This window comes from Paramormyrops kingsleyae, chromosome 19 (genome assembly GCF_048594095.1).
Source record: "Paramormyrops kingsleyae isolate MSU_618 chromosome 19, PKINGS_0.4, whole genome shotgun sequence".
Lineage (NCBI taxonomy): Eukaryota > Metazoa > Chordata > Actinopteri > Osteoglossiformes > Mormyridae > Paramormyrops > Paramormyrops kingsleyae.
Window position 1 is genome coordinate 14832588 of NC_132815.1, and position 25383 is coordinate 14857970.

At 46.8% G+C, this 25383-nt stretch overlaps 3 protein-coding genes across 9 annotated transcripts; 1 reads left to right on the top strand and 2 right to left on the bottom strand.

Moving 5' to 3' along the window:
* Positions 1–331: 331 nt before the first annotated feature.
* Positions 332–12477, bottom strand: selenoi (selenoprotein I). 2 transcript variants are annotated; one of them, XM_023826600.2, is made up of 10 exons: positions 12267–12477; positions 5190–5258; positions 4955–5063; positions 4625–4699; positions 4144–4406; positions 3733–3841; positions 3555–3603; positions 3244–3424; positions 2634–2816; positions 332–2521 (listed from the first exon to the last, which is right to left on the bottom strand). In XM_023826600.2, the coding sequence occupies exons 2-10, from the start codon at positions 5217–5219 to the stop codon at positions 2414–2416; spliced, it is 1107 nt and encodes a 368-aa protein (XP_023682368.2). In that variant the 5' UTR covers positions 5220–5258; positions 12267–12477; the 3' UTR covers positions 332–2413. The 2 variants fall into 2 exon arrangements, with proteins under 2 accessions (XP_023682368.2, XP_023682367.2); XM_023826599.2 differs by lacking the exon at positions 12267–12477 and adding an exon at positions 11020–11256.
* On the top strand, positions 10326–13678 carry ost4 (oligosaccharyltransferase complex subunit 4 (non-catalytic)). 2 transcript variants are annotated; one of them, XR_002840045.2, is made up of 3 exons: positions 10326–10340; positions 12976–13123; positions 13247–13377. XR_002840045.2 is itself a non-coding variant. In XM_023826604.2 (3 exons), exon 2 carries the CDS (start codon positions 13248–13250, stop codon positions 13359–13361), a length of 114 nt encoding a protein of 37 aa, XP_023682372.1. In that variant the 5' UTR covers positions 12976–13123; position 13247; the 3' UTR covers positions 13362–13377; positions 13537–13678. The 2 variants fall into 2 exon arrangements, 1 of the variants encoding a protein (XP_023682372.1); XM_023826604.2 differs by lacking the exon at positions 10326–10340 and adding an exon at positions 13537–13678.
* A 118-nt stretch (positions 13679–13796) lies between these two features.
* agbl5 (AGBL carboxypeptidase 5) lies at positions 13797–25338 on the bottom strand. Of its 5 annotated transcripts, XM_023826595.2 has the most exons (17): positions 25143–25338; positions 24139–24208; positions 23721–23998; positions 23097–23268; positions 22142–22308; positions 21439–21616; positions 21174–21352; positions 19991–20537; positions 19610–19779; positions 19399–19534; positions 19129–19316; positions 18846–19048; positions 15161–15276; positions 14998–15050; positions 14628–14746; positions 14418–14512; positions 13797–14309 (listed from the first exon to the last, which is right to left on the bottom strand). In XM_023826595.2, exons 3-17 carry the CDS (start codon positions 23930–23932, stop codon positions 14265–14267), a joined length of 2580 nt encoding a protein of 859 aa, XP_023682363.2. In that variant the 5' UTR covers positions 23933–23998; positions 24139–24208; positions 25143–25338; the 3' UTR covers positions 13797–14264. The 5 variants fall into 5 exon arrangements, with proteins under 5 accessions (XP_023682363.2, XP_072558926.1, XP_072558928.1 ...); XM_072702825.1 differs by having other exon boundaries at positions 13797–14512; XM_072702827.1 differs by lacking the exon at positions 25143–25338 and adding an exon at positions 25003–25135 and having other exon boundaries at positions 13797–14512.
* Between the last annotated feature and the right edge of the window lie 45 nt (positions 25339–25383).

The following is a 25383-nucleotide window of genomic DNA, read 5'->3' on the forward strand; positions in this document are numbered from 1 at the left end:
AGAATGGATTTCTAAACAAACCAAAGTATGAATGTTCAAATAGTCCATCCACATGCTTTGCATTGCAACTCCAGAGCACTTGAGTTATGTTCCCACCGAGTTGTAAATTTACCTTGAGGTGCATAATTTACAAATCACCCAAACACACACATGGTGGTTGGGGACAGTCTTTTGTAGGGATGCTGAACACAGCACCTGGGAGATGTTCAGTTACGGATATCTAGAGACATGCAGCCTAGGGCCAGCAGACAAAGGCTTCATCTGAAGAACAGGAAACACATGATGCAGCAAGACCGGTAGGGTAACAGGAAACCGAGAACATAGGAGCAGATCACATAGTAAGACATTTTAATGAAACAAGAATGGCGTCAGTCTGATTACTAGAGCAATGCGCAGCTTATTACTTTACTAGGCAAACAGAACTAATGTGTATATATATAGTCTGGCCTACTTTAAACACTGGCCATTTTTGGAAATGTCCTGTTGGAAACTGAATGTCACAGCATTAAGTCATTAGAGGCCAATGTATTTAAGTGGTGTTTGTCAACAGCAGAACACAGATTTAAATCACATGAAACGTGCCAGGTGTACCTGACACTGCATTACACATCTGTACACACAAACTCACAAAAGCCAGACCATGATAATGTTCCTGCTTGCTACCCATTTTTTTTAAACATCAGTTGATCAACCTGTACTGGATGAAGTCATGAAGACAGTCTCAGTCATGTACTACAATAGTCTGAGGTAGGAAAGTTACAGCGAATTCCTTATCTAACTCTTCACACAAAAGCTAAAAAGTGATTACTTAGCGAGTGACAAATTCACAAATGGAAATGGCTTCTTCGCAAAAAAAAGGCCCATCTGCCACCCAACACTTTAAATCTTACTGAAGTATTCGCATACATATGGTCACCAACTGAAACAGCCCTAAGAAATTAGTCAAACAGCAAGATTAACTTTATATGTGATATTTACAGGAAGGTGGTCTATCCCCATCTCATCAACCTGTATATACATCATAATAGCATTAACATTTTATATCGAGTGAATATTTTGAATAATACTAATCTTACCACTTATTTGCATACACATTTGTCTGAGGTGAGGTCATGACAAGGAAAAAGCTGACTATGAAAAGAAAGCCCAGTACCCAAGCACATAGAATACTGTAGTACACGGGCGATCTGTACATGGCGTGATGGCCCGACGACCCCAGCACACACACACCATGCACATGAATCAGCTGCTTATGATTACATCCATACTTCAACCAACATGATCGACACACAGAGTACATCATTTAGAAAGCCAGAGCACTTTCGTGGGACGGAAGGTGACCATTTACAGATAGTTGTAGCAAGTACTGGTGACAGTGACACATTAATAAACACAGACATGGCCTTTACTCACACACCAGGCAAAATCCACTGCAGGGGGGCGGGGGGGGGGCAACCCAGACTTCTTACAGACTACCGTCAAGATGGCATATGAACAGTTCTCAAAAAAGGTTACAATTAAAAAAAAAATTATTGGAGAAATCAAATCTGAAATTCAGCTTTGCTCAGCTTCCTAACACACATACATACACGAAATGTCAAGAGTCGTTTCAGGACTGATATGCTGGCATCACTTAAATAAACGATCACAACCACCACCACTCTGAACCATCCACTGACTGGGAAACCGTAACAACAAAATAACCATATAACTATACATGTATACGAGTAGAAACTAGTGCTTACATTTTGTAAAAAAAAAATTTAAAATAAAACAAACACATGCTTATTCCTTCAGAGTATAGCCGTTCCAGAACTGGGTTTGAGGTACACTCTTCATTCAAGCTCAAACTAAAGAAAGAGGGAGAGAGCCAAGCAAGAGAGGAAGGGGCCATGCTGACATCACCACCCGCAAGACGGGAAAACACAGAGTCCCACAAACAGCGGAGCCACACGTCCCCAGGGCTGTGAACAGCTCGCATCTCCCGAACTGGACCAATCAGACACTGAGCAAGTCTTGGCCTTCTTAGTCTGATGCGCCCAATCATTCTGAGATGGACAGAGTCGTGTAGCTTTGAGATCCCAAGTTAGAGAGGACTGCACACCAACCAACGCGAAAGGAGGAAGCCCGCTGGTCCGGGGCCTTGCACAGTACATTCATGAGAGTGTGTGTAAAAAAGGCACCAGGCTGGTTCTGGTGTGCCGTCAATGCTGAAGCACATTTCCTTAGGAAACAAGCAAACCTCACTGCTGAAAACAATGAAAAGGTCACCCCCCACCCCCCAACCCCAAACCGGGCTGCTAGGGGGAGGGGAGGGCCGGGCCGGGCTGTGTGTCGCTGAGTGGCTGGGTGTCTCCTGGGGGAAATGGCACCCCCTTTTGGGTGATGTGGAGCACGGGGAGGGACAGGCTGGCTAGACCTCCGCAGCCTGCAGACCCATCTTCTCCTCCTCTAGTCAATCGGTGCTGGGCTTTTTCAGCGAGAAGGGGAAGATGTGGAAGTGTGCGCTGAGTTGACGCACCTGGGGGGGGGGGGGGGGGATGGATGGTCAAAGGGAGTGCGGCTTTTAGCGAGACACACATCTCGACGACAGAGTGGCGAGAGATACGGCGGAGCAGAGCAGCAGGACTCACCACGGACACGCCATAGTGGATGTGGCCCAGAAGCACCAGCCCGGTCCAGACGTGCAGCACGAGGCCCTCGCTGTGCTTCAGGACGCCCGACGCCACCAGCAGAACCAGCAGCACCATGGGCAGCAGCAACCAGCTGAGCGGCTGGCAGCGCGTGTTGCTCATCTGGCACACAATCAGCTTGCACTGCGGGGAGGGGTGAGGCGACAAAAGCAGGCAAATGGTTATGGTTAGAGGGTTCGGTTAGGGTGTAGAAAGGTAGGATATACAGGGTTATTTTAGGGTCAAGGTGTAGAAATGTAGGGTGTAGAGGGTTAGGGTCAGGGTGTAGACAGGGTATAGAGGGTTATTTTAGAGTCAGGGTGTAGAAAGGTAGGGTATAGAGAGTCATTTTAGGGTCATGGTATAGAAAGGTAGGGTGTAGAGGATTAGGGTCAGGAAGTAGACAGTTAGGGTATAGAGGGTTATTTTAGGACCAGGGTGTAGATATTTAGGGTGAGGGTGTAGACAGGGTATAGACAGTCAGGGTATAGAGAGTTAGGTTCAGAGTCAGACAGTAGAGGCCAGCAGAGTGCTCACTAACCCCCCAAACAGACCCCAGAGGCAAACTCACAGTGACGTTGGCGAAGGCTGTGCCCACCATGAGGTAGAAGATGCGGGGCTGCTGTTGGATGATATCATTGGGAGAGAGGCAGACCCAGAGGGTGGAGAGCAAAAAGAGTATCACCGGGGATAGGAAGGGCAGGAAGGCCTCATAGAGCGAGCCGTGCTTCAGGGAGTTGCTGCGGTAGGCCCTGCCAACAGGGGAACCAGCACCATCAACTGGAGAATCCAGGCATCACCGCTCACACACACTCAGCTGACCTACTGAAGCCTTTCAGATCTGACAATCTATTTTATGGGGAAACATGAAGATATACATACTTGAAGACATTGTAAAGGCTCATTGGGAGAGTTACTACGAACGCACAGCCTGAAAGGAGAGAAAACAGACATTTCAGTATAATAGTGGCACTTTCTGAAGATCCTGAATGACTGTGGACACCGGTGAGCTGAGCATCGTGTAGTAGACAGGCACCCAAGACGTGCCCTCGAGCCTCACCCAAGATCATCACAGTGAAGAGGTCTCTGTAGTAAAAGTTCCCATATATGGGCTTGTACCACGCCTCCACACCCACCACAGCTGTGATGATGTACACGACGGAGATGGTCTGCAGGAGGACAGCGACATTACAAGCATGCCAGGATCACCATAGTGCCCCCTGTGCCAGGCTAACACACTACTATCACTGGTACCATTTATTGTCATTGATTATTTATTGTTATTGTTTTGTCAAAATCTAAATGCGTTTTTGCTGTCTAAATGTTCGTCATGGGTTCCATGTCTAAATGGGTGCCATTGTATACCTGCAATTTCTTTCAGGATTAGTCTACCCATATATCCATCCATCTAACACCCAGAGGGCCTGCGGAACCGTAAAACCGGACAGCGGCACTGGCGTGATTGGCTCACCACTTGGCTGATGTCATATCCCCAGGGCAGGAACAACACGCCGGTGTTGTACTTCTCCCAGTGGGACAGGATGAAAGAAAACAGCACGGACCACAGGATATAGTAGAGCGTCAGCACATCCACTCCCGTGTTGCCACGCCCGAAGATGGAGTACACTGTGGACACGAAGAAGATGCAGGCCCAGCTGTCCAGGCCGTGGTCAAAGAGCTCCCCCAGCGGCGTGCTGGAGCTGGTCCTGCGAGCCTGTTTCCCATCCACACCATCTGAAAAGGACACAGCTGTTTGAGGGACGTCGGCAGACACAGGCGAGCCCGTGAGCACTGTACACTGGGTGGCACTACAAAGTGCAGGATCCTGACATGGAAGCTCTTTCCAAATGGGAACCCGGGTCAGAAGCTCGGTGCATCACACCTGATCCGGTCCGAATTGGCTCTGACTTTTTAAACCCTCATTTGCAGCGCGCAATGGTAGTGAAACGTACCCAGAGTGTAAGCGATGAAGTTGAAGACTCCAGCTGCCACCCACACCCAGGTCGGGACGTGCGTGTGACCTTGGCCTGAAAGCAAACACAGTGATCTCTGTTACACGCTTTACATGCTTCACTGTATGCTTCACTGGGGATTGGGGAGACTGTCCTAACCGAACAGACGAGCGGCGTAGGGACAGGCACCGTCCCGCAAGTCAGTGTCTGCAGCACTTATGCCCTTCCTCCGCCTTATCTGGCTGCCTTTAAACTGTGAACTTGAGTGACAACAGGGGAGGGACGCGGCAAGGGTACAAGAGGACAGGACACGTCATCGGCCCGACTCACCCGAGGCGTCGAAGTCAAAGTCGTAGAAAGCCAGCATGAGGAAGTTGAGCACCAGGAACATGAAGCCGGTGAACGTGATGAGGTTTGGGGCGAGCCATGTGGGCAATATCTGTTGGGGGGGGGAGGGTCACATGGCCACAGCTGAGTGGGACTTCATATTCACAGCAAGCGCCCAGTGAGCTATGGCCCTAAGCGAGACGAGGCCATTTTAGGCGGAAAGACACCCGTGACTCACCTTTACGACAGAGTTCCAGAACGGGTGCATGACATACACTGACAGGGGGTTGGAATCGACGGCGCTGTACTGTGGGGGGAGGGGGAGAGACAGTCAGAGGCGATGTCAAAGAGCAGAGAAGGATTTACAGGCATGAAAATGCAGGACAACCCCTCCGACACATTACCAGCACACACACACACACACGCACGCATACACATTTTGAAGTTCAATATAGATCAAAACAAGCAAGAAGTAATATTTTCTTACTGTACCATTTGCCAAAAGAAAGCATTTGTTTAACAATCTGTGAGGCTAAACACAAGACAAGGACAATACTAAACCCTCATTTTTCTTCCTCTCTCTCAAAGGAATCATTTAAATTGGCCTTCGTTAATAATCCATACATAAAAGCATTTTTCCATTTAATGCCAGTTAAACATATGAAGAGAGTATACTACTGCTCGTCGGGATAAGAACGGTAGTTGCATAGTAAATCAACACTCATACAAAACCCAAAGGATTCATCACATTACATATGTTAAACTTCTAATTGATATTTCCCAGTCAGGGAATGCCAAGCATCTTGTTTCTGGGGAAGTTGTGCAGTGAGGTGGATTAGGGACGTGTGCCAGTGACTGGAAGGTCGCAGGGTTAAAATCCCAGGGTCAAAGTGATCTCACCACTGGGCGCCTGGGTGAGGCCCTTAACTCTGCCTTGCTCCAGGGATTGGCTCAGTCTGCTTCCTCAAAATCGTGCGCCACTCTGCATTAAAACCTCTGCCTAAATAAATGTAAAATTATCCATCCATCCATCCTCTATACCTACTTGTCCTGTGAAGGGTTGTAGGGGTCCAGAATGGCAGGGGAATAAGCCAGGAGGGGGCGCCAGCCCATCGCAGGGCACTCACACCATTCACATCCAAGGACAATTTAGCATGTCCAATTCACCACAGCTTGTTTTTGGACACGGGGAGAATATGCAAACTGCACATAGGTAAAGCTAGAGCGAAGACTCTAACCCTGGTCTCAGAGGTGTGAGGCAACAGTGCTAACCACTGTGCTGCCTCCTAAATATAAATTTACTTTACATTTAAGAAGTAATTATAACTGCCACTAAATAATAATAGATACTTCATTGATACCATGGGAAAATAGTCTTTACGCCTCCCCCAACTTGCACTGTGTAGAGTAAACTGGCAGTGAAGGGCAGCAATCTGTAGCGGCGCCCAGGGGAGCTGGGGGTTAAGGGTCTGGCTCAAGGATCCGCAGACATGCTGAGGCTGGGTTCGAACTGGCGACCTTCGGATTACAGGCACACAGGCTTAGCCCACTGAGCCACATGCTGCAGAATGTCCTAGTTTGTCATTGGGAGAAAGAAGTAAATGTACTATATACATATTAACGCCCGCTCCTGGCATCTTGCACTCGATTGAGAAATGTTACCTCCAAGCCACACATAGCCTGTCATGCCGGATACTTCAGCTGGTAAACCCCCAGAAACACGCTCCTCCAGTAAATCATTCAGCAAATAGGACTGCGTACCTGCAAATCGTCCATGTATAACTCCATGTGGATGGAGGGGCAGCTGGATGGATGGCCAAGAGCCCCCCCCCCCCACCCCACCACCTCAGGACACTTATGACTAACATATATGATAGCAAGGCCACTTGAATCAGCTCGTAAGCGTACAGGAAGTAAATATACAACAAACCACAGAAATGAGCTGTAGACAAACAAACACACATATCCTTCTGTGCTGTGCACAGTGCAGAAACCAGACACGGAGTATAATACCCAACACGAGATCTGACCACTTGGGAGAAGCTCTCAGAAATGCTCAGAATTCCCCAGAAAGAGCTAAAAGGCCTGAAAAGACCAAAGCCAAACAGTGCAGACAGTATCAGTACTGTATCGAGATACCAAGAATTTGTTGAAGGGCATGATTTTATAATTCTGCAAATTTAGATTTGATGAAAATGTGCTATACATCTCTATTGCACATACAAAAAAAATGCTTTAAGAAATTCTGTCACACAGTGGCCTAATCTGCACTCTGTGCAGAGACACTCTGCTCATTTCAAGTGTCTCTTGTGCAGAGAAGTGACACAGACGGAAGATGGAAACCACTGCTTGCCTCTAGCTGATATAGAGGGCAGTAGAGATAGAGTGAGATATGGCATTATTTTGGTTTTACAGTTTTTTTTTATTGTTTTACCACATTTCATGAAATTCTCACAACTGTAAGAGCATTTCTCAAAACAGCTTATGCATATATAGCACAACAGTGTGGTTAAGCTGCAAAAGGCTGCAACTCACATAGAACAATTAACTCATGTCTCAAAGATAAATATTTCCATCATTGAATCACTCAGTGCCACTAAAATGAAAAACACTGGCTGATCATTCTTCTTTAGCAAATTGATAATTATTAATGTCCAACACACCAGTTTGAACTTCGCAAGGCTCTACATTACACCATGTAAAGTTCACTAACAAGAGAAAGCACTTGCTTGTACATGTAACTTCAGATCTCAAGATCTGCAAACAAAACCCACACTGCACTGTATAACCCAAAAACACACTGCACTGTATAACACAAAAATAGCAGAATAGTGACAAAAGCATGTACTATGATAACTAAAAATACAATTTTGTATCACTGCAATTTATGAAATATATTCTTGAAACAAAGTTTGGTGAACTGTTTTGCGTGTAGTGGCTTACACGATGATTGCTTGCATATATAGTTTTGGGTGCAAATTTATTACATGAGAACCTACATAGCCCATTTTGACCAACAAGACTTAAGCAGGTGAAATTTTTGCCAAATATAACCTAACATTATTGTATTTTCACTGTGAACCTAGCTGAGGCCAAATTAATATTAGAAAACATGCATTAAATGGAGTTTAATCTAAGTACATTTAATAAATAAGCCTGTGTTTAAAAGCAATATACGTAATGTTAAAATGGGAATGTTTTACTGTATCACTTTGGTATCTATACCAAGTTTCCAAAGCTGGTATCAGTATCAAACTCAAAATCCTGGAACTGAGCCAACTCTAGCGGACCGATCACATTAACTGACTGGCATGTGATGTCAGGCAGTGTGCATGAATGCTTAAAGTACTGACCTGTGTGTTTGGCTCAGGGTGGGGACTCATGACAGCCAGTCACAAGCCACATGCCCTGACACTAGGCACATTCAGAGGGGGGGCTGCAAGTGTCTGAGCAACTGCTCCTTTTGAAGACATATTCTGTCTCTCAGTTCATACCCCGACAGTGCTCCATGTGTTCGATGTTTCTGTAATGCAACTAGTTCTGACATTCACGGAACACTCGATCCATTCACAATGGATCCCACCCCCCTCAAAGTGACTGACAGGGAGCACCATTTATGATGAAAAGAAGCGTTATGAAAACCGTTCGGAAAACCATGGTTTGGAAATACATCGACGTAAAAGTTGAATTTCATTGAGTCAAATCATATAAGCAATCATAATTAAATAGGATTACTTATATGAAAAATAATATTTTTAAAATAATGATTGTCTAATGAAAATCACAACATTATTACGAAATAAAAATGTAAGGATTATACACAAAAAACAAACGCTGTGAAATATAATACCTTTTGTTGGATTATTTGAAAATAAAAGGACAATTAATTATTGAAATATTTAGAGATATATTTATATATTAAATCCCATAATACACACACACACACACATACACACCACACAGAACTTATAACACCCCACCAATCTAACATTTCATGTGGCATCTGTGAAAAGTCTCATCCCCCCTTGGGAGCAAATAGTACAGGTGATGATTGGCGGGGGTGACATTGTGATGGAGTACAGAAACCGTTAGTGAGTCACGTCCCCAAAAACAGCCCCGCGAGTGTCTCTGTGATGTGAAGGCATGCAGCTTTAAATCAGGACGTCCTCCAAATGAGCTTCTGCAGACGAAGCAGATGTGGGACGCAGCTCCAGACTCCACAGGTCCAAACTGCAGCACACTCAAGTCCCACAGAGACATGATCCCATGGAATAAGCCACTCCCCTAGCTCTCAGCAGCCTACAAACTCTCTCACGACACAGCAGACAGTGACGAAACACGAGGAGAGAGTGGAAAAAAGCGATGGCACAGAATAGTTAAGGAGCGCGTGTGTGAGCGTGGCGAAAGGACAGCCACAGACCTCCAGTCACGACGCCGGCCGCTCTTAAATTAATAAGGCCCGGATCCCTGTCCCCGGATCTCAGTGACTTCACACATACAGAGTGTGTGCAGCAGGGTCAGTTACTGCCACATTCTGACGCACGCCCAGCTATTAAGAGACACTCAGGCCGTCTGTTTCCAGGACATAGCATCCTGCTGACATGAAACTCACCCCGCTCAAGGAGCCTGGGGTTACCTCTGGTAACAACTCACAGACGGGGGTAGAGAGCACTCTCAGCACCGAGGGGTCCCCTTCAGCTGTCTGCTGTGGCACATGACCTGAGAGCCAGTGCGTCTAGAGCCCACACAGAAGCTTTACTGACATGTTTTCTAATGCTAGCATGCACCACATGCCCCCCCCCCCGCCCCATTCTAATGGGTTTTAAATGAGTTTATATGGCCCATGTGGTCAGAGCTGTGGCTGGGAAAGAGTTCAGTTCATGGCCATCACTGCATCCAACTGCCTTTACCAGGAAAAAGGTGAAAATGCAGTAGCTGACTTGCAAGTGTATTGCATTTACCAAACGGTAAACTGCAGGAAAAGGTTTACAAAAGGCTGCAGATTTACATATCTGACACCTTAACATGTGACACTTTTTCTGATCCGTCTTCCAAATAATCTTGAATAACACAAACAAAACTTATTCAGGTAGCAGTGAAAAAAGGCTAACCTTACTTTATCACGGCTCCCCTATACGAGGCTACCTTTAATAACTTGTCCTTAACTGTACAACTGGAATTAACTTTTCACCAATGAGACACACCCCTGAAAATCACGGGCCATATTTAACATAAAGCGAAAATATCCAAGTAGCACGAGCGACTGGGGGCGTTATGGCAGCGGAGGGAATGAAGCCGGAGAAACACCGTAAAGCACGCGGGACTGGGAGTCTCCTGATGTCAATCAGCTGGCGGCGAAGCGGGGGCAGACGGGCAGCCCAGTGTGCGGGTAAAACCTTAAACCGGTTACCGGGGCGGACACGATGTAAACCAGGAAGTTAAAGGAGACCGTCTTACAACCCAAACGCTTACAGGGCGATTGTGAATACGTAGATATTAGTTCGGTTAGTTCGTTACTACCTTATCAAACTGGTTATTCCAGGTACCCGTCAGTTAACACTTCAGCCAGCTGGCTAGTCAGAAAATGTACCCGCTAATTAACACCGCAACCGGCTAGTCATTCAAAGAAGGCACCAGCTAGTTAGCATTCCAGAAGGCTGGTTAGGCAGAAAATGTACCCGCTAGTTAACACCCCAACCGGCTGATCATTCAAATGAGTTATCAGCTAGTTAACACTGTATCCGGCTTGTGAGTCAGAAAACATATCAGCTAGCATAGAAGGTACCAGCTAGTTAATACAACAACCTGCTGGTCATTCAGAGAAGGCACCAGAAAGTTAACAATCCAGTCGGATGGTTAATCAGAAAATGTATCCGCTAGTTAGTCGAAAAGCTCCCCGCTAGATAACACGCTGGTTAGTCAGAGAATTTGTCACTAGTTAACACTCCAACCGGCTTGTCATTCAAAGGAGGTAACCGCTGGTTACCACTCCAACCGGATAGTTAGTCATCACATTTCAGCGCATGCTAACTGCTAGCTATCGGGAAGCCGACGGCGGGTCCAGTCACCTTATACTTGTCAAAGCCGGTGAGCTGCTCCGGGGTGACATACTCATAAAAAGCCATGGCGACTTGCTGTGCTAACGGCGAGGCGAAAGAGGAACGCGCTACTAGTGAAGCAGTCTTCCGAAGCAGCGCTCCGCCTCCTGCCGACAAGCCGCCGTGGTGACTGCGCTCCGCCGCGCCCTCGGAAGCACCTCCGGGGCTCGGGTGACTCTGCCGCGCTTTTGCCGCAACGCCATCAGCGGCTGGCGGGTGAACTTCGAATACACGTAGAGATTTTAACCCCGATAATGATGATGATGACGATGATGATTTACAATTTGTACAAGAATGAGTACAATTTGCAGTAAAGGAATTGAAAATGTAAGGTATATATTTTCTTTGGATACTCCTTTGGGTAATTTCCTCCTATAACCCAGACATATAGTCAGGCTAATTAGTTTCTTTAAACACTGCAATGGATCAGTATTCCGTCCAAGGTGTTCTCTTACGTTATCATAGGTTGCAAGACTCACGTTGTACTCGTGAGACTCACGTTTTTTTAATGCTCATGGCCGTGATGTGCTTAAACAAAAAATACTCATAGATATGACCTGCTGTGAAGGCTTATCTGAATATACAAGAAAAATACATGCACCCTCTTCAGCAGGGCGAGTATGTCAGGCGTCTTTGCTGTTACCCCGGATAGTAAAATTTAGATTGTTGTTTACAGTTATATTTTGTCATATGTAGACATTATTGGTCAGATTATTGTTTTTCCAGTGTCTGTTTAACTGAAAGCATTATTATTACTACTAATACTACGACTGATAATAATAATAATAATAATATATAATAATAAAACAAAAGAAAAGAACATAATGAGTCTTTTTTAATGGCTCACAGTTTTCACCATAATGTACTAGTTCTGCATCACCCAACTCCCTGTTTTCACTACAGTTAGGTTGACCTGTATGCCTAATTCTGCTTGGAATAAGCTCCAGGACCCCCAGTGATTCTGTAATGGACACCCAATTGGAAGATTAATATATGAATGGATGATATATTCGCACTCTACCTTATTATACTGCATGAAAATGAGATTTGCCTCATTAAAACGGTGTTACATGAATAACAGACCAAGAACAGAACAGTGCATTCAGAGACATATGACAGTGTTATAAATTGCTAAATAGCAGGGGTGTCTTCCCATGAACACCACACTCAGAGCATCGACAGTAGAGGCAAGAAACTGTTCAATATTCCATACTTACAATACGAACACTCCATCAAGGACACACTCATGAAGACCTACATCCTTTCTTTGGTCAGCAAACTAATACTGTCTGGAGATCAGGTGAAAAAATGTCTCAAATGTAGTTCCTCAATGGTGGAACGAGCTACCAATCTACATTATACTGTCAGTACACCTCTAAACCTTTGAGAGACTCATCAACCTCAACACCTCAAGCAACTGGCCTAACCATTGTCTTCTCACTTAACCAGTCCTGTGCCCTGGGTGTTCTTATTTATGCACTTGTCTTTGATTTTAATTACTCTCTTATTAGGTTCTTGCAATTTTTTTTTTTTTTTTACATGTCGTGTAGCTTTCTCAAGTGCAAATAGTACTAGTCTTGCACTGGAAACTTAGCCTAACTACATTTCTGCTAATTTGGCTCCTTGTTAGTTGCATAGTTTTCGGTACTATCTGCTTCACTTGTAAGTCACATCGGCTAAATAAATTAATACATGTAATATAATGAGACTAGTTTAAAAATAGTAGGAAAAACAGTTCTCCAAATTTTCATGCGGATACAATCACGAAATAAACATCTATTGTCGTTTAGTAACAAGACATATATTCATGGCAGGCTGCAGAAACGTGTATTTTATTAATCAATTTTTAATTCCCTATATCAATTCATTGATTAATCGTTTATTTCACCATAACTGCTACCCATTAAGCGTATAATAATTCTGCAGGAAGAGCGTTTGCGGAAGTGACGTGACGGAAGTGGATGTGCGCTAATACCATTGGTTCCCGACGCCTGATGAGACGTGGAGGAAACGCAGTGAACTGAGGAGTTGTTTGTTCCTTTTATTTACAAATAATATACAGACAGCCAACAGAGTGAGTTTCTTTACATGTAATTTTATTTTTTGGCAATAATGACAGTTTTAAAGTCGCGTTTGCGCAATGGTGGCTGCACCTTCAGATTTATACCGTGGTGTTGGTGTTCCCTCATCTCCACAGGATGGTGACTGATGTACAGCTGGCCATTTTCGCCAACATGCTCGGCGTCTCACTCTTCCTGCTGGTGGTTCTTTACCACTACGTGGCCGTTAACAACCCTAAGAAATTGGAGTGATGCTGTATGGCTGAAGGTGTTTACCGCTCTGGCCTACGTGGAGTGCTATCTGTCTGAATTTGTCTGTAACGCTGTGAGCGCATGTAAATGTAAACCCACTTGTATCAGCAGAGACTTTCGCTTAATATACATGTTTTTTTTTTTAAAAGTGTTTTTCCTCTTCTTTTATTGCCAGGGTGAAGATCGGGACCATGTCATCGTGGAAAGATGACTTGCCTGGAGGGGAGACCTGTTTAAGCCAGTCTGTAAAGTTCTTTATTAAAGTTGTTTAGCATAAATGCTTTATGAATCAGTAAATTTTCCCATGTTAAACTGCACCAGTATGTATCCTTTAATGCTGCCAGCCTCCTGAGGCCCATCAAGTAGCTTATTGTATATGTAGCTCAAACGAGTTGGCTGTAGAAACCAGTCAGATTGAACAATTCACACACAATATATGTTACCTTAGTCGAATATTTTATTGCTTAATGTAAAAATAGTTGGGTCTAGGTACTGAGAGGATACACTTGTCCATCAAGGTACATAATTCTCAACATAAGAACTTGACTTAAGTTAAGGTGCAGAATGCCCTGTAAGGAATAGAACTGAATTATCAATAAGCACTGAGAAATGTGTGTAAAGCTTAATTTGAGAAATTACAGAGTGTTTTAACAATATTTTAAAAATGGCAGTTAGAGTGATTATAGAATCATACATGTAGAATAGCTACTGAGATCCGGCAACATGGCTCAAATATAAACCTGGACTGTTCTTTGTGATATTTTAGTAGCTGAATCTCTCTACATTTTAAACTAAGGCTACATATACTGCTACTACCAAGAATATCTTATTTCATCTGTAAAGCTGTTCCACCAGGGTCTGGGGAATAGAGTGTAGTTTGTTCAAACTCTGTCCCAGGTTAAGTCAGGCCTCACTGCACAAGGGAAAGGAGGCTGGAACAGAAAACTCCTTGAAGGAAAAACAAAAGAAAAGAGGAAAAATGGTTTTGGGGAATAGCTACTGATGCCATATTGTACTGTAGACTAGTTGTGAAATGCCCAGGTCTGGGTGTGTTACCTGCATTGAGACAGCTGTAGATTGAAGGCCTGGGTCTCCTTTGGAGACAGCATGCTGGGCTAGGCTGTTAATCAGGACCCTTGAAGTGGACATTGCTTTGCCAGCCATTGTGTAAAAGGAACAAAGAAATATAAACTTTAAGATTGCGTCCGATGGCCTTTACATTTATGGTTGCTGATGAAAAGGCGGCAGGTGGCAGAAGCTGCTTACCTTCAATAGGCTTCTTTTTGCTGGGCTCCTTGGTGCTTATGGAGCAGCCGGGCGCCTGGATGGGTCCCGTGTCTTGCCAGCGCACTGGTGGGTGGCACGGCCTCGGCTGCAGGTCGCACCTGCCATGAGGTAAAATAAAATTCCAGATGAATATGGGAAGTACAAATCCGAGGAAGGAAGCAGCATGAAATTACATGAGGCAGCAGTTGGATTACCAACTGGTATCAGAGCCAAAAGGAGACACTGAGAATTTAACACTGATTTGTTGCTGTGGGTTTCTAGCTAGAAGACTCAATAGAGCCACTGATATGCCCAGAATTAGACTGTTCAACAGAAAAGCAGATGCCTGCTAATTTCTCAGTTCATGTACCTTGTGTATTTGATGGACCACAGGGTGTTTGCTGAGCCATCTTTCGCAAAGCACTGGAAAGTAACAGAATTAGTGCTGGCGTTGCTTAAACACAGTACTCTGCTCTCTTCAGTAAATGCATGTCATACAGTGGCTTCTGTCGAGTTTGGCGTTCACTGCGTACCGTCGAGGAGGCCATTTCCACCTTCTGGGTCTGTGCTTGCTGGCTGACCAACCTCCTCCTCCTCATTGGAACTTGCTTAGTTTGCTGGTCAGCATGAAGATTTGGACAACTGCAGCCTGTGCAGTGGAGATGAAGCAGTGAGGAAATGTAGGCCACACACGATCATGAAGCACCCAGAACGATCTGGAAAAGACAAACCCTCAGAAGCAAGACATCTGTATGACATTTGGCTTATTTCAAAAACAATATCTGTGAAACCAGGCATAGTCAGTTTCATTACTCAATGTATTGGGACCTGTCTCTCCTGTTTCTAATTGAAATAGTTTTATGTCTTGTGAAGGTCTTTCGCAGCACTGATCCATACTGATGTACTGCAGGCTGGCCGTTGTGATGTCAATATACAGGTATTCAGAGCAAATTGCCCATCATCTTGTCCATTAGACACAGACTGACTTTGTGATCACCCAATGTTTCAATACATTGACTTTTTGGGTATATCAGCCCAGTGTGGTTAAATTCAGCTCTAAGAAAATTAATATCTGAGCCCCAGAGGTACAAGGAGCTGCTGGAAATGTTTCAGAACCTAAGTCACTGGAGATACAATTCATACATATTCATGAAGGTACTTTTTGCCTGAATTATCCTTAAAGTGGCTGCTTGGAGTTTTAGATTAACAAACCTGGATCTCTTAGTGAGGTTACATACAGCTGTACAAAATGATGTGAGAAAATACTAAACCCAAATACTGACTTTTTCAGTACCATGTTAATTAAGCATTAATTCCTGAATGTGTTCTGCAGAATGGACTAAAAACAGCAGCCATGTAAAATGTTTTCAAAATATTGCAGGATATAAATCTTTGACCCATTTATTAAAAATTTACTAGAAGTTAGTGAGGGAAGTAACAGAAGACAAGAAAGTGGTCAGAAAAGGGGCAAAGGTTAAAGTTTTCTCAGTCAGAAAGGGAACATTTATTACATAAAAGGCCAGACATCATCAGAAATATCAGACCACAGCATGTATAAAAGAAGGCAAAGTTGTGATGACATCAGGAGAAATGACGTCAGAGTCCTAGAGCTGAAATCTTCCCACGGTATGCTGAAAGGGCATGTGCTGGCTGCTGGAAGCAGAGGTGACCACAGGGCCCATCCCTGAAGCACCACCCTTAACTTCTTCCACAGTACATGGCTTGTTTTATGTTCCCAGAAAGAACATATGAGCCTGGTTATGCCTCCAGCAGGATCAGTACAGAGAGACCCTGTACTGTTCCTTTCAGGAACACGCAGCCACGGGGATTAAGAAACATGATAGGCTGAGGCTCGCAGCAACTTTAGCAGAGTTCACATGACAAATATTAATCAAATTAATGTAGAAAACAAACACACACTCCTAAGAAATGAGGTATAACTCCTTACAAACAGTTATGGCACAATGCTGAGGCCGGAAGCCGTACATATAGACCTACCCCGTCTTCATTAGTCGTATATATACTGTACATATATATATATACATATAAAACAGTGGGATATTCATGCTCTACATCTGTCCTGACAGAAAGCTGGCGGTTTGCCTTCCAGTACAACATCCACAAAACGGATCAAACATCACATCACATCACCTGACCTTCTGAGATGTGGCCTAGCTGTTTGTGGAAACTTTACTACACTTCAATACCGAATGACACACGAACGTCACTCAGGACAACAGACACTACTGTCGGTACATCTGGTGGAGACACGTACATCACTGGTCTGCGCAAAGATCCTCTAAGTCAGTGTTTCTCAACCCGGTAGGGAGCTAGCAGGGTACAAACATGTGGACTGTCTGGCAGGGTGCAAAAATGTATATCTTCTTGGGTCCCCGAGGACTGGGCTGAGAAACAGGACTTTTATTCAGGTCAAGAATCGCTGTATGAGCTGTGGGAGTCTGTGTAAGAGGGTGACCACACAGCACATCACGTCACAGTTACTGGCCTCTAGCGTCTTCGAATGTTCAAACCTACCTGGTTGCCAATAACAACCCAGGCACAGAAACAAATCCAAAGTGTGCATAGCGGACCTGTGTTTTGACACATAGAAAACAGGTAAATGTGCTTCATCCCTACAATCCTTTTCTGCTCTGACTTTAGGCCCACAAAAAAAAAAGTAGAAAGTTTGCTGACAGATAATCACATGATGTGTTAATGTAGTTGTACCTGTAGTTCGTAACGTGTTAGGCTGTTTTGTTCCAGCACGCGCGATTATTAAAAATACTGTTTAAAAAGTGCACACACAGTGTAGAAATACCAGCCACATGTACTTTGTGTATATAACTCACTGCTGGGTGGGCCTAAGGAGACGATGGCTGTGCTGAGCCTGGGGCCCTGCGGCACCAGCCTGGTGTGCGGTCGACAAACCGCACACGCGGTGTCTGTAAAATGCTTAAAAAGTGCAACGTGGCTAAACAAAGCTGAACTGTTTTGGTAAACTCTTAAAAAAAAAAAAAAAACAGTTAAACTGGTGTCCTACCACTTCCTAAATATAGCCAGTAATGTTTTTAAGAATTCCCCCTGATATGTACATGTTTACGGTTTGGGGAGTGACATGGTCTCTTGGGCTGATGGCACGATCATGTAGGCTGGCTTCAGGATGAAAGGTTCCACCTTAAAAACGGATACCCACAGTCGATGTAAGGCTACGCCACGTTTACGCAGAAAGCCACGCTGTTTCAGCAAGGCAGGCCTTAAGGTGGACCGAACCGGCCCATTTAAAATGCAGTTGTATGGCAGTGGGCTGGGTAGCAGGATGGGCCCCATGATCTTTATTTCAAGGTGTTCCGTCTGCGGTACGAGTCGGATTAGCAATCGGAATCACCTCTGGGAAACACAGGGCTCCGTCTGAGGGGCAGGTGAGCTTGGCACTGACCCTCAGCCCAGAGCTCTAACAGAAAAGCTGCTTAGCACCAGGGGCAAGCGCTTGGCATCCTGCCGCCCTCAGGGCTGCCCTGCCCGAACACGCTCGCGTTCCTCCCTGCCCGAGCAGCCGGGCCGCTCCCTGACGTCGCTGAGGAAGGCCAGGGGAGGCAGGGCCTGCTGCAACAGGGGGCTCAGTGTCCGGCTCAGCGCCTTGTTCAGGAGGTTGGTCTTGGGCATGGCTTGCAGAGAGGGGAGCAGCTTGGAGAGGCTGGGAGGCTGGAGGGAGTAAAGGCCAGCCATGCTGAAGGAAGCGGGGATGGAGCAGGGGCCCAGGGCAGCTGCCTTAGGGAAGCCCGATGGGGCGGACGGGTGGGAGGGAGGAGGGCAGGTGGGGGGGGCCGGGGGGCCGCCGGCTGCAGCTCGGGCCCCAGAGAGCCGCTGCGGACGCTTCTTCTCCTGCGCTTTCGACTCTACACAGAGAGAGACACACTTTGCGGGTTACAGAGGGAAGCAGAGAGATGAGGACGAGGTTGTCTCCATGGCAATGACCTTCTCATGCACTGTGCGAGACGCGTGTAACAGCTGGCATCTTATAAATAACAGGCATCCGGGTGTGTATCTGTAACTATGCATTCAGGGAATTCACAGGATACCACGGAAACGCAGTTTCATTGGCTGGACACAGAATGGAGAAACCTGGGTGGAGCACAAAGCCCTGTGCCACACACCCCCCCCGGAGCACTGTGGCGGACCCCCGGGCAGATTCCCAGCATGGCGTGTCGGCCAGCTTACCTCGCACTGGTCCCAGGGCTTTGTGGCCGCCCCTGTGCAAGCCGGCGATGGGACCAGGGGTCCGCGGGACTTGGCTGCATCCGAAGGTGAAACTGGGGGAACTCTTGAGCTGAGGCGGCGTCTGTTGGCCGTAACTGCAGGTCCCGCTGCTGTTGCTGCGCGTGCGGTTGAGGGCCGTCTCAGAGGCAGAGCTGCTCGAACCCCTGGAGTACAAGGAGCCGGAGTCATGTGGTACGGCCGAGGAGAGGAACGGGGGGAGGGGATACAAGGGGGGAGCACTCACAGGGTCCTGGGCGGGGGAGCTTTGACCCCATGCCTCCTGACGCTGCTATTGGCTGCTTTGTTGTTCCTCACATGCCTCAGCATCCAGGCCCGCAGGTTGGTGAGGCAGCTGTGCTCCGACAGAATGAGGCGCGGCCAGGGATTGCACTCTGCCATGTCCAGGGCTGCCACGGCGACGGCCCTGCCCACCTGACAGACGGAGGTGCTGTATGGACAGGCAGCTGCACACTGACGGGCAAACCGTGAGCCTGCACCGCTCGCAGACACCTACCTGCTCGAAGATCTCAGGCGTGTATTTTGGAGGGAAGGCGGGGGGCGGGGGAGGGGTGGCCCGCCCGTTGTCATGGCAAGCTGGGGGGATGCTGCTGACGGAGCGGCCCGTATTATAGTTGCACTCCAGCGTGTAGCTGCAGACAGAGGAGACAGTGAATGGTGACAGGAAGGCCACCACTGCACACGTGGGACGCATCGTCGCACCATACCTGTGCACGAGGCCGATGGCTTTGTGGATGGCCACACGCCCACTGCCCTCTTTGGACTGGCCGTCACGCTTGTCTTTGGCGTACATGTTCTTCTCGGAGAAATTGCAGCCCACAAAGTCGAAATGTGCCGAGTTGAATGAGATGAGCTTCGGGTAAAGCAAGTTCTCCACCTGGAATCGACCCAACAGCAGAACGTGAAAGGGTGAAATCTACATGCCTTTTCTACAGAGTGGGGGGGGGGGGCGTGTTCTGCATGACAGAACAGTCACATCACTGTAGGGGTCTTGGGCACGGCCACAAACCCCGCCCCCATATCATAATCAGGATGGCAGATCCCTCAGGGTTAAAGTGGCATAAGGAGGTATCGGAGGCGCTCCTTACATGATCGTTCTCCACGGACAGGCTGTTCCCATACATGAAGCAGCCTCTCTTGGAGGCGTGGCCATGCAGGTCCACGTAGTACGCGATCCCGCTCTCTTGCGGTGGGATGGACTCCGACGGCTGCAGCGGCTCCCCGGAAGGCCTGCTTTTCAGACCCTCCTCTTCATCACAGTGCCCTCCACGGTCCAGCCCGCCCAGCCAGGGCCTGGCGTTCTCCTCAGAGCATGCGGGGATGTCTGGGGACACCGAGCCACCGGCGCAGAGGGGGAGGTCCCCTGTACCCTGTTCCCTGTCATTCCTCAGGTTGTTACTCCTCTCCAGGTCAAACGTGTTCAGGCATTTGGTGTTGGAATGATTGGAAGATTTTGTGCTCAGCAGGTTAGAGCAGAGGGGGGTGGTGAAGGTGCGGCAGTCGGGGGGGCCCCGGCCAATGCGGTTCTGCACGTGGTGGTACAGTATGACGGCCTTGGCCGCGTAGATGGAGGGATGAAGCTCAAAGCTGGGGTTGAGATACTGCCGGTTCAGATTCACCCCTCGGGAGTCCGTCCTGAACGGAGGAGCAAATGCAAAGAGCCTTCGCTAGTACAGACAAGAGTCGAACTTCACAATAAGCCAAATCGATCAAATCAACCAATTTACCAACCCCTGCCACCCCAGCCAAAAGCTCTTCACCCCCCTGCAGTTTGGTGGGAGATTTCACAGCATCTGAACACTGACTTCCAGATTCAAAAACCACTTCATTCCTCAAGTCTTATGATATAAATTTTACATTTTCAGCCCAAAATCAAAAATAATCAAATGTTTCAGATATGCTGTAGGGCTATATATTCATCTAGGTTGTTCGGCTGGGAGTTTCTCTCGAATATAATGGGACTAAATGCCATTCACTCTGTGGTGATTAAAGTTCCAGAAAAATAAATACAGTTCAAAAATTCAGCAGCAATGTCTCAACAGATATCATGACCCGATTACTCAAGATAATCCGCAGACCTTTTTAGTTTAATGCAAATTATTTTCTTCTACCGAACTCCACACCAACCGTATCACTGCACAGAAATCAGCGTCAGGACGTTCACACTATGTACGTATTTTTTATTTTTTGATGAACTGTCACTTTTCAGACCTGCACGGTTCCATTGTACTACATCTGTAACAGCGTGGCGTGGAGGCCTGAGGGCTTTACCTGTAGTGTCCACGTACAACTCCGTCCGGATTCAGCATGGGGATCAGCTTGAAGACGAACATCCTGCGCAGAGCCTGAGCGCGAGGGTCATCCTGCTTCAGGATAAAGTTCAGGAAGCCGTTGAAGACGAAGCTAGACGGCGTCTCTCCGGGATGGACTCGGCTACTGAGGAAGAACACCTACAGGGAGGGGGAGCCACAAGGGTTAGCCGCCCCCAGAGTTGGGACACCATGGAGATGGCAGGCGGCGAGAAGGGGCCACGCACCCTCTTCCCCGTGAACCTGTGCGGTCGGGGAGTAGCACAGTCTGGGAACAACTTGTCCAGCCGGGTCTCCCGCTCCTCCATCATGCCGTGACACGAGGTGACGGTGATGAGGTCGACACGGTGGCCATCGAGGGAGTGGCAGAGCAGCTCACGGTGGTAGTACACAGAGTCTAAGGGACTGAGGGACATGTGCATCACACTGCGGCTCCTTGTTTAACCCCAACCCTAAGGCAGGAAACACTAACCCTAACCCTAACCCTAACCCTAAGGCAGGAAACCCTAACCCTAACCCTAAGCCCTCTCAGCCCACCCAAATAATACACAAAACATGCATAAAATCAGCATGGACAAATACTTCATCTTTAATTTGAATTCATTTATCCAGCTGGACATATTAATCACGTAACAGGGGGTGACACCATAACCTGTCGGGAAACATGCAGTTGGGTGAATTGGCACCTCTAGACTGACCATAATGTGCATGTGTGCCCTGCACTTAACTGGCATCCTGCTCAAGCCCCAGGATCACTGTGAAATTGTACTAGACAAGTACCAGTCGATCCAAAAGCCGATCAGATACTGGAAGAAACAGCCTTCTGTTTACAAGTGTAAGGCCCGTGTGGCCGTGGCACAAGCCTTATGACCCAATAAAAACAGTGCATTTAGTTGTATACAACACAGAAGCCTGATTTGCTAGTGCTACCTATTGGGCCCCAGATGCAGAGAGCCGCTGAACCTCTGGTCCAGCTGAAGCAGCATGTCCTGGCATTCGCTGTAGGAAAAGGGGTAACAGAACGCAAAGTAGGTGGTGGTGCCGCGCCCTTCCAGGAACCGGTGACTGAAGGACAGGATGAACTGGCTCTCTATCATCTGCATGGGGAACAGGTTCATAAGAGCGCAATCAGAGGCACATTAACGTCCTTATCACCACCCACACCCTGGGCATGCTTCCTGCAGGCTGCCCCATCATTCACGCACCACCCATCCCCCCCCCCTCGCCCCAGGCCCTACCACCCACACACCACAGAATCACACACACCCAAAATGTTACCACGCTGCCCAAATCTGCTGAACTACTGAAAAGGTCTGTTCACATCTGCTGCACTGCCACTTCAAGGATGGGCAATACTTCCATGCACTGATTTCGCCGATTTACGTAGCGTGCCCGTTAGCCGTGTCTAATGTGCTATGTACGGTATGTTATCTTCTGTCTCCCCTCCCCTTAAATGACAGCTTCTCCCCAGGTTACCATGGGGTTATGTTCTGATAAGCCTATTGTAAGGTGAAAATATCATAAGGTGAAAATGAGTTTTACTACAGTACACCTAACAAATATCATAGCCTAGCCTATCTTAAACATGGCCAGAACACTTATATTAGCCGACAGCTAGGCAAAATCATTAACACAAAGCTCTATTTTATGATAAAATGTTGGATATCTCAAATAATTTATTGAATAAGGTACTGTGAAAAACATTTACCCATCGTAAAATTAAAATATAGTAACTCGGACCATTGTAAATCATCCCAAAAATTCAGTCTCACTTTGTACTGAACATGGCTGACATGAGGATAAATCTTTACTTCTTCCTGGACAGGCACCCAGGCAGGCAGCAGCCGTAACCCACATCGCGGCATGGCAAACGGGGCCCACGCACCTCGAATGTGGGCCGCTCCCGCACCCGCTCCCAGCGCGGCCTCACGGGCAGCGTCCTCACCAGCGGGGCCATCCCCTGGGAATACAGCCTTATCTGCTTGTTCATGTTCATGACATTGACCTTCAGCAGCCTGCCTGGGGTGCCCCCCCGGACACTGAAGTAGAACCAGGACCTACAATGACATGCGATACATTTATCAAGGAATATTTGGTACTTGTTAGATACTACTTTTATACTTTCATATTTTCAAACAAGTTTCAAGGTTAAGAAGCGTAAGTACAGGCAGTTCCTGGCTGATATACATAATCTGTTCCATAACCCTTTACGAACGTCAAATTTACCTTTCCTTGCCATTTTGAAAACCTTACAGCAACAAGTACATAAATCAGAAATATACTAGTTATACATACTAAACAACACATAAAATAAATGAAAAGGAAAAAAATGTAAATTTACGTATGACATATGCCACTTTTTTTGTTAATGTTTTTGTAAACGCTGCGTTAAAATTTGAACATATGCAAATAATATAAGTTGGTTTTATGTAAGTTGAGAATCGCCTGTATGTTTTATTATTGGACTAATGGAACGACAGAGTTTCACTGAACTGCAGGACACAGCTACCTGTTCCCATTTTCAAATTCTGTTTCCGCACAATCAGGTTTAGTCCAGACATTGAACTCATAGTCCGGAAGCCCTCCAGGCTCCCCCGTGATGCTGGGTCCCAATCCAGCACGTTCCCCCTCGGACTGACAGTGATCCACCCTCTCAACCTGGGCCAGGTTCCCAGAGTCAAACTTGGAGCTGAAAGTAAGGTTTCCAAAGCGGAACTCCATGTCTGTGCTTCCTGCACGGAGAATATCCTCAGGCTCATATCCTGTTCCTCACAAACAAGCCACCTCCTAGAGGGAATACAACATGGATAGGTGCAGGAATAAGTTCCTATGCACGGGATACATCTCACTGACAGTGCTTAGGACAAGCTGCTCTGCTTAATTTAGTCACTACCCTGGCACATTTAAACATTTTTAATTCTACTTACTGAGGCAACAGGGAATTATTTCCTCAACCCAGTTAATTTTCTCGGGGAAGTGCATCTTTACCACTTAAACCTGTTATGGAAAAGCAGAAAGTTGAATAAGCACAGCATATGGAGGATACGTTTAAATACATGCGTTTTTATACCAAAAACATTTCAGAGGTAGCTTGGCTATTTAGCGTTTGGAATTTTATCTGGGGAAACAGAGTTGAATTCTGAATGTTCTGCTTACTTTGCTGTGACTGTCCCAAGTGTCCCCATGCCTGTCACCTCCCCCATCCAGACCATGCCCATCGTCTCCACGTCCGCCTCCCCTCTGGCACAGACCATCCCCATGCTCTTCTCCCTCCCCGTCATCTCCACGCCCGCCTCCCCTCCCCTCCGGTACAGACCATCCCCATGCTCTTCTCCCTCCCCATCTCCATCGTTTCCACGCCCATCTCCCCTCCAGTACAGACCACCCACATGCTCTTCCCCCTCCCTGTCTCCATCGTCTCCACGCCCATCTCCCCTCCGGTACAAACCATCCCCATGCTCTTCTCCCTCCCCGTCTCCATCGTTTCGACGCCCGCCTCCCCTCCGGTACAGACCATCCCCATGCTCTTCTCCCTCCCCGTCTCCATCGTCTCCACGCCCATCTCGATCGTTTCGCGTCCGTTTTCCTGGACTTTCCCGTTCCGTTAATAATCGCTTGATCACTAAACAAACGGTTGCTTGCCGTTTGTTTAGTGAAACGAATCATAAACCATCAGTAACATAAAATACATTAAAAAGTGGAGCAGCAAGACGACATGAGTGTTACGTGTTGTGTTTATCTTACAGCTTGATACATCTGTCACACCGAGGAGCGTTTAGACTCAAATTCACCTTCACAGTACGTTAACCCCAGTTCCACACAACGCCCCACTGAATTCCGCTCAACAGTTTCGTCGAAAAACTGAAGCATAAAAATAATTAAACCAATTAAACACACAAAACACAGCACCCATCAGGAAAAGGATTCTCACCCGACGAAATGACAAACGCATCCAACTATTTCGGATCGCAGTATTTTAACACTACGCGCATTTATTAATTTCATTTAACATGAAACATCGAATAAAGCAGGCATTATTTTCGTTACAACCGAGCTGCCTCCACTCTTCATCACCATCTTGCTCTTTAAACCCAAACAAACCCATAGAGCTGTCTGTCTCTGCGGAACCAAAGCAAACCGCATCCCTATTGGCTACGACGAAACGACCATCG

What these genes read in the sequence shown, in the direction of transcription:
- agbl5 (XM_072702825.1), bottom strand. Translation starts at nt 23,932, where the DNA reads ATGGAGTTCCGCTTTGGAAACCTTACTTTCAGCTCCAAGTTTGACTCT. An exon ending in CGCCTGAGATCTTCGAGCAG is followed by an intron (nt 19,317 to 19,398) that starts GTAGGTGTCTGC and finishes TCCGTCTGTCAG; the next exon opens with GTGGGCAGGGCCGTCGCCGT. An exon ending in GCTCCCCCGCCCAGGACCCT is followed by an intron (nt 19,049 to 19,128) that starts GTGAGTGCTCCC and finishes CTTGTACTCCAG; the next exon opens with GGGTTCGAGCAGCTCTGCCT.
- ost4 (XM_023826604.2), top strand. Translation starts at nt 13,248, where the DNA reads ATGGTGACTGATGTACAGCTGGCCATTTTCGCCAACATGCTCGGCGTC.